The sequence below is a fragment of the Elephantulus edwardii genome, unplaced genomic scaffold, assembly GCF_000299155.1.
Source record: "Elephantulus edwardii isolate Elephantulus edwardi_28Jun2011 unplaced genomic scaffold, EleEdw1.0 scaffold00013, whole genome shotgun sequence".
Lineage (NCBI taxonomy): Eukaryota > Metazoa > Chordata > Mammalia > Macroscelidea > Macroscelididae > Elephantulus > Elephantulus edwardii.
Window position 1 is genome coordinate 15,095,116 of NW_006399763.1, and position 8,728 is coordinate 15,103,843.

General features: G+C 37.8%; 1 protein-coding gene across 1 annotated transcript in view; it reads left to right on the plus strand.

Moving 5' to 3' along the window:
- SIM1 (single-minded family bHLH transcription factor 1) overlaps nucleotides 1-8,728 on the plus strand; it is a 125,355-nt gene that overhangs the window by 52,992 nt on the left and 63,635 nt on the right. Inside the window, exon 9 of the mRNA XM_006881192.1 lies at nucleotides 4,639-4,807. Within this exon, the coding sequence (XP_006881254.1) occupies nucleotides 4,639-4,807 (169 nt within the window). The remainder of the gene's footprint in view (nucleotides 1-4,638; nucleotides 4,808-8,728) is intronic.

Here is an 8,728-nt window from a genome sequence, read left to right on the forward strand (position 1 = left end):
CTTCTTCAGCTTAATAAATGCTGAGCGAGTTCGGCCCTTTTGGTTTTCTGACTCCAGTTCTCTGCACATTTCATTATAGTATCTTGTTTTGTCGTCCTGTGCTGCTTTTTGAAATTTTCTGTTCAGCTCTTTGATTTCTTGGTTTCTTCCTTTAGCTTTGGCCTCTCAATGCTCTAATGCAATACTCAGAGTCTCATTTGACATCCATTTTGGTCTTTTCTTTTTTTCCAGGCTTTGTAATGATCTTCTGTATTCTTGATGGATGATTTTCTTGATATCCTCCCAGAGCTCATTTGGTCTACGCTCATTGGTGCTCAAGGCCACAAACCTATTCCTGAGATGGTTCTGATATTCAAGTGGGACAGACTTAAGATCACATTTTGGTTCCCGTGGACTTGACTTAATTTTCCTCAACTTCAGCTTGAACTTGCATATGAGTAGTTGGTGGTCTGTCAGTCAGCACCCGGCCTGGTTTTCACTGCTGATATTGAGCTTCTCCAGCGAGTCTTTCCACAATATAATCAGTTTGATTCCTATTCATACCATCAGGTGAAATCCATGTGTATAGCCTCTGTTTATGTTTCTTATAAAAGGTATTTGCAGTGAATAAATCATTGAATGTACAGAACTCTGTCATTCTATCTCCAGCCTCATTTCTCTTACTGAGCCCGTGTTTTCAAGTTACTGATCCTTCTTCCCTTTCCCAACTTTTGTGTTCCTGTCACCTATTATTATCAATGCATCTTGATTCCATGTTTGATAAATTTCTGACTGCAAATGTTGGTAGAAATCTTATATTTTCACCTCTTTGGCTCTAGTTGTTGGTGCATATATTTTTATGAAGAATATGGAAGGAGTACACAGAGTCACTGTATCGCAAGGAATTGGCTGAAACAGAAGAATTTAATGAAATAACACATGAGCAAGAGCCTATGCTGAAGAAGGAGGAAGTTAAAGTTGCTCTGAAGGAATTGGCAAAAAACAAGGCGTTGACAGCATACCAATTGATTTATTTCAACAAATCGATGCTGTCCTGGATGTGCTCACTAAGTTGTGCCAAGAAATATGGAGGCCAGCAAGCTGGCCAACTGACTGGAAAAGATCTATATTTGTTTTCATTCCAAGAGAGTGTGGAAATTATCAAACAATATCATCGTTATCACATGCAAGCAAGATTCTGCTGAAAATGATCCAAAATGTTTGGAACAATAAATATGTCAACAGAAAACTGCCGGATGCGCAGGCTGGATTTAGAAGAGGTCGTGGTACTAGGAATATTATAGCTAATGTTAGATGGCTCTTGGCAGAAAGTAGAGAGTACCAGAAGAATGTCTATCTGCACTTCATTGACTATGCAAAGGCTTTTGACTGTGTGGATCATAACAAGCTATGGCTGACTCTGAGAAAAATGGGAATCCCAGAACATTTGATTGTGCTAATGTGAAACCTATACTTGGACCAAGAGGCAGTTGTCAGAACAGAGCAGGGAGACACTACATGGTTCAAAATCAAGAAGGGGGTCCGTCAGGGATGTATTTTGTCACCATATGTTTTCAATCTGTATGCAGAACAGATCATCTGAGATGCTGGGCCGTACGGGCAGGAATGTGGCATCAGGATTGGTGGAAGAATTGTCAACAACCTGCCGTATGTGGATGACACAACCCTGCTTGCTGAAACTGAGGAGGACCTGAAGTGCTTACTGCAGAAGGTCAAGGAGTGCAGCCTCCAATATGGATTGAGTATCAACGTCAGGAAAACAAAGATTCACACCACTGGGTCAATTGACAGCATCAGTATGGATGGTGAAGAGATTGAGATAGTTAACTGTGTTAGTTTGCTTGGTTCCACAGTCAACACTCTTGGTAGCAGCAGCCAGGAAATCAAGAGATAAACAGCATTGGGAAAGTCAGCTGTGAGGGACCTCTCAAGAGTACTGAAGAGCAACGATGTCAGGCTGGAGACTAAGGTGCGCCTGATGCGGGCTATAGTCTTTGCAGTTACGTGCTATGCATCGGAGAGATGGACAGTGACTAGGGATGATAGATGGATAATTGATGCCTTTGAGTTGTGGTGCTGGAGAAGAGTGTTGAATATACCATGGAGTGCTAGGAGAACAAACAGGTTTGTCCTGGAGAAGGTGAAGCCAGAATGCTCCTTGGAGTCAAGGATTCTGAAACTTCTTTGTCTGACATACTTTGGGCATGTTCCAAGGAGGGACTGTCCTTGGAGAGGTACATCATGTTTGGGAGAGTGGAGGGACGGCTCAGGAGAGGGAGACCCTCAATTAGATGGATCAATTTTGTGACTGATGTGGTGGGAATGAGTGTGTTTGAGATGGCAAGGTTGGCACAGGATAGAAAGGTGTTTAGGGCAAGCGACCCGATGGCACATAACAACAAACAACAACCACCATCAAATTGGATCTAACTGGTACAGGAGGAGATTGGCCCTCCTCCAGCAAAGCACCTGGTGGATTTGAACCATGTACCTTTGGAATTGCAGTCCAGCTTCTTGCTGCTAGGCCACCAACGCTCCCTTGAATTAAGCTTTTTCTTTTGTTTGATCTCATTATTGAGGAACCAGTAGGAAAAGAAAATACATGTGCAGGTGAAATATACCTGTACTTAGAAATGTGCAAATGTCTTTTTAAAATTTTATTAATAGATTTAAGTTCATATAATGATTGGCACCACGGTCAAGACATTCAATTGCTAATCTAATGGTTGATTGTTTGACCTTTGCAGGAAAATATGAGGAAATCACTTCCATAATGATTTACAGCCTTGGAGGCTATATGGGAAAATTCTACATGGTGCTACAGGGTTACTCTGGGTCCAAGTACAACTCAATTACAATAAGTTTGGCTTAAATTTTCGCTTTAATAAAAAAACTGTTAAACATACATGAAAAATATTTAAAAGTGGACCCATTAAAGTGAATATAAGAAAATAAAGGAAGTCAGTAGAGTTTATGTCAGAAAATTTCTTCCAGGAGGACTTTGTAACCTTGCTAGATGTGGTTACAACCTGGACTCAGGGCTTAGAGCTTTTTTGACTTTTCAGTGCAAAGAGGGAAATATGATGAGTTATATGATTCACAATATCATTGAGATAAAACACAAAATTCAATTACCCAGGAGCAATCCTGCTAGTTCTGGAAACTGAAAGAAAATTCTCTCATGAGTCCTTACAAAGATGACTCTCTAAACCATTTTATTTTGCCTGTCAGTGGCAAGAACTGATATCCTCTTAGAAAAATCAAGGAATTAGACAAGATCCACTGTTACCTGGAAGCAGGCTAAGTGTTTATATGTGGACAGGTCCAAGGCTGCCATCTTCAGCCTTTCAATGTCTTGAGCAAATGTAATGCACTTTTAAAGATCAACTCTTTATCTCTCTCATATCACAGTTTGTAATTATTCTACTTCCTTGTTTATGCTTTTATTTTCTCATATCAAGGGCAATTTTCACCATGGTAAAGACAACAGTTGTCTTATATATTTTCATATTGCACAAAGTATTGTATTATGGACTCAACACATATTCATTGCATTTAGGAATAAAAAAGAATTTGTGGCACAGTTTACTCTAAATTCTCAAATATCATGGCCATCAAGTCAGAACTGTTTCATAGCTGATCGTTTAGTAGGTCTTTTGAGGCTTCTAAATTACACAGAAGGAGAGTGCTTATCTTTCTTTTAAGTAAGGACTTCAACTGCCAACACAACTCCCTATGGACTACACCCTTTACATAGTTGCATTAGTCAGCCTGTTGAACCAAACTAGTTGTTCTCGAGTTGACTCTAATTCATGGTGACCTCATGCATGTTAGAGTAGGACTGAACTCCATAGGTTTCTGGAAGTAGATTGCCCAGTTTTTCTTCTGAGGCACCTCTGAGTAGAGTTAAATCTCCAACTTTTTTTACTATCAGAAGAACAAGTTAACCATTTGCATGTTTTGGGGATTCTATCTATCCTCTAGGTTTTAGTCATTAACTATGTATACTAGAATTAGGAATATTTACCAAAATGACTTATTTTGAAGCATTTAATAGAAGATGTTCTTTTGTCCATAATCAGCAGTCCTGTTGAGTGCACTTTACAAGAAACCTTAAGGTTTAGAATTAATAACATATCAGTGAAGATAGAAAATCTCAGAGAAGTTCAATTATAGATTTAATTTTCAATTTTAAAAGGGAGCACTGATGGCTCAGTGGTTAGGGTATTAGGTTGCTAACCACAAAGTAAGCAGTTCAAATCCCTCAAATCCTCCACAAAGAAAGATAGACAATGCCCTTCTGTGCAATTTATAGCCTCTGAAAACCCACTTGGAGGGTTAGTTGTCAGTTTTTACTCAAACAATGGCAATAAGTTTTAGTTTATGTAAACTTATAATAAAAATTATGAAAAGATAATTTATGCGAACATCACACAATTTGTCTAGATACATGTGACAGCTACATTTATATGATAGATTTTTCTAGATCAGTCAGAGTGCTTAAGGAAAATAGTGGTACGGGTAATTTTTGCTTGCTTCGTTCCTTTCAAATACAGATAATAGCCATCCCTAATGAGAGACTGCATGAATCCATTTTTTGTGGTAACTGATTAAGGATTTTGTCTTTCCATCTTGCAGAGACACAGAGTACAAAGGGTTGCAGCTGTCCCTGGATCAGATCTCAGCCTCCAAACCAGCTTTCTCTTATGCCAGCAGCTCTACCCCCACTTTGACTGACAACAGGAAGGGGACCAAGTCCAGGCTCTCCAGCTCAAAGTCAAAATCCAGGACATCGCCATACCCTCAGGTAGATGCTTGCTGATTTTGTTTTTTAAAGCTTTTCCTTTTGGGTGGCCCTGTTTGACTTTATAATTGAGAAACTATGAACATGGCTTAGAATTAATTATCTAGCTTTGATAAATTTCCAATTTCTAGAAATATGTGAAGTTCCCCACACTATATTTTCCCTTCTCCTCATGCTTTAAAATAATAATAATAATAATAATAATAATAATAATAATAATAATGCTAGTAAAGATGTTTCCATGTTGTCTTTTAGCTAGGAAAAATGTTGAAGCAATTCTTCATTTACTGTGTTTGTGTAATGCCTGTGAGAGTCTCAATTGCAGTTAGAACTACGATATCTCTGATATTTCAAGGAGATGGATCCTACATTCTCCTCCCCCCAACAATTAAGCAGAAGGATCAGACAATATAATCAAATATGGAAAACAAGAGCTTGATGTAGAAAAATTGAATCTTAAAACAGCAACTGAAGGAGAAAGAAATTAAGAGGTGGAGGCAAAGGATCAAGGATGAATTTCACCATGAGATTTGAGCACAGATGGACTTTTTATGAGCAGGAATGAAATAGAGAGGATATTCCAGATGGCTGGAATGGTAGGAAAAGCAACTATCTTCTTTCTCATCTTTGCAAGGTGCTGAGATGATGAGACCCAGAGGAGGTAGTTCAGAAATACTGCAAGGTACAAATAGGAATCTTGATTCTTAGAGGAAAAAAAAATGTTTTAAACTCTAGTCAGCTATATAGAAACTAGAATGTCAGAGTGTGTGCACAATTCTTTCTTATCCTGAAGGACAGACAAAACTATAAATTCTGTATTCCAAATATCATGTGCTCTCCTCTCTCTCATCCTTTTCTTTAATGAGGATTGTGCCAAATTTCTGATATTTCACTAGAGTAACTTCAGGACATGGTTCCTATACTAGTATAAAGTCAAACTAGATTCTGAGTTAATTCATCAAGGTTGCCTTCCTGATTTACATTAAAATATATTTATAATAGTAAAAACTATAAATAAGTGGATAACCCCCTCTATTTCTTATCAAATATGTGTACGTGTATGTGTATACTTATATATGCTGCTTAGTGTATACCATTGAATTTGAACCAACTCATGGCTGACCCTCAGGTGAGTTTTCAGAGGCAGTTAATTTCACATGAAGATATTGGCCATCTTTCTCCTGTGGAGTAACTAGTGGATTTGAAATGCATACCTTCAGTATTGCAGTGCAGCTTCTTACCAGTAGCCTACAGAGGTGGATAATTTCCTCCCATGCAATTTACAATCTTACTAACTCAGTGGAGGTGCAGATATAAGACTTTTTGAAATTGAGCCTCAGTATTAAGAACAAAACCCAAACCTTCCTATTGGACATCCAGATTGTCACTTTCTTGTGTTGTTGTTTTTCATGCAGAAGATATAACATCTAAACTGGTATTAGCTCTCTCTAATTAAGGAGCTCTGGTGCCCTAGTGGCAAGAAGCTGCACTGCATTCCTGAAGGCACACGATTAGAGGCCACCAGCTGCTCCAAGGGAAAAGGATGGGCAGTCTCCTTTCATTGGATTAACTGCCACTGAAAACCTGCCAGCGATCAGCTATGGGTTGGTATACTCTACAGTAAACAACAACAACAACAGTATATTACTATCCTATGCAAGCAAAATACTGCTGAAGATCATCCAAAAATGGCTAAGAGAGAACATTGGTTGAGTCCAGCTTAATAACAACCAGGGTGTGCCTGAAAGGGAGTTCAGGCAGCTTAGGAAAAAAGAGACAAAAAGGCAAAGTTTGGGGGCAAGGATTTAGAACTGCATCGAGTCTATGCACTTTATTATCCAGCAAACTAAGAATTTATAGTATTTATTTTGAGAAATAACAGAACACTTATTTTCAGGGTGTTTCTAGGAATTCTTTTTAGAAAGCGCAAACTCATGATTCTTATCATGGTTTCAACTCAGATTTTATCAGTTGGTTACATGTGTGTCTCTTCCCCAAGATAGGAATTTTGTTTAACAGGTATGCCCTAAAATCAGTATTCTGGAACAGCATAGATTAGCATTCTGGAATAGCATAGATTAGCAACCTGGAACAGCATAACAAGGAACACATTTATCAGTTTTATGACATTGCTGCAGAAAGGATTTTCTTTTTTTCTGACCTACGGGTTTTCCTGTCAGGTGCTTAACAGGTTTTTTTTCTGTTAAGGGGCAAAGTCTTATCATCTACTTAAAAATATCTTCATTTGCTACCACAAACATTAACAGAGAATGAGAAGAACGAGCCGGGTTTAAAAGAGGCCTTGGCACCAGGGACATCATTGCTCATGTCAAAATAGATCCTGGATGAAAACAGATAATACCAGAGAATGTGTTTTTGTTTTGATTTGACTGTATGGACCACAACAAAATTTGGCTAACAGTAAGAAGAATGGAAATCCCAGAACACTTAATTGTTATTAATAGTGTTCCTACAAAACCTATACTTAGATCAAGAAGCTGTTGTTGTCTGACCAGAGCAAAGGAATACTTCAAGGGTTAAAATCAGGAAAGTTCACATCAATCACACATTAGATCCTTTTTCGATTATCTTTTCAATCTGTATACTGAGCAAATCATTCAAGAAGCCGGACTTTATGACGAACAGTGTGAACATCAGGATAGGTGGAAGACTCATAAACAACCTGTGCTATGCAGATGACACAACCTTACTTGCTGAAAGTGAGGAAGACTTGAGACACTATAGAAGATCAAAGATGACAGCCTTCAATATGTATTGCATCTCAACATCAAGAAGACACATTTCTCACCTCTAGACTAATAGGCAACATCATGATAGATGGAAGAAATACTGAAATTATCAATGATTTCATCTTACTTGGATCCACAATCAATTTGTATCTAACAAGTTTTGAGTTATTGGATCTAATAATCTGCTTGGTATCAGTGGTCAGGAAATCTGCATATGTAGGGTATTGGACAAGTGTGCTGTCAAGGACCTCTCCAAATTATCAATAGGGTCACTATGAGGCATTCTTGACTTTATGGCACCTAACAACAACAATCATATATTAATACAAAAACCTTACATTGCTGTTGAGTACAACTTGTAATGAACCTCCACTGACTGTCTGAAGTTATAAATCTTTCTGGGTGGAGACTCACCATATTACTTCTCCATATTGGCTGTCGGATTCAACCTGCTGACATTTGTTTTGATAGCTGAACACTCTATGCCATATCCCATTAGAGTTCTTTAACAGTAGATTAGTTACTCCTATGAAAAATGTATCTGACATTATACTATTCCACACACACACACACACACACACCCCTAATTGAAAAGCTCCATACGTTACACATTGTTAGGTGCTATGGAGATGACTAGAACACATAATGATTTTATAAAAAACAGATCAAAATTTTGCACTTTCTTGGACCATCTTCATAATTCCATGGTGCTCAAGCCATGTGTTACACAGTTTAAAAAAGAAAAAATAAATACAGAAAAGAGAAAAGCAGAAAATACTGCCCCATCCCCTTTGTCTTCCCAAAAATTTTGATTTCTGTTAGAAATGATCTCTACCATTAAAACTGTGTAAATGCAAAAAAAATCCAAACAAAAAACAACAAACTGTGTAAATGCACACATATATATGCACATAAGATTTATCTGTGATTTGTTGCTTTTATTTTTTTACTTATTTTTTTAAATTTTTTAAAAAATTCTGATTTATTTACGTTTGAATACATTGTTTTCACAAAAGATCCTTCCCATTTCCTTCACCCCACAATTCAGTCTTTAAATAAAAATTATTTTGAGCTTTGTTGTTGTTGTTGTTATGTGCCGTCAAGTCGTTTGCGACTCATAGCGACCCTATGTACAACAGCCCTAAACCGTGCTCTATCCTGTGCCAATCTCATT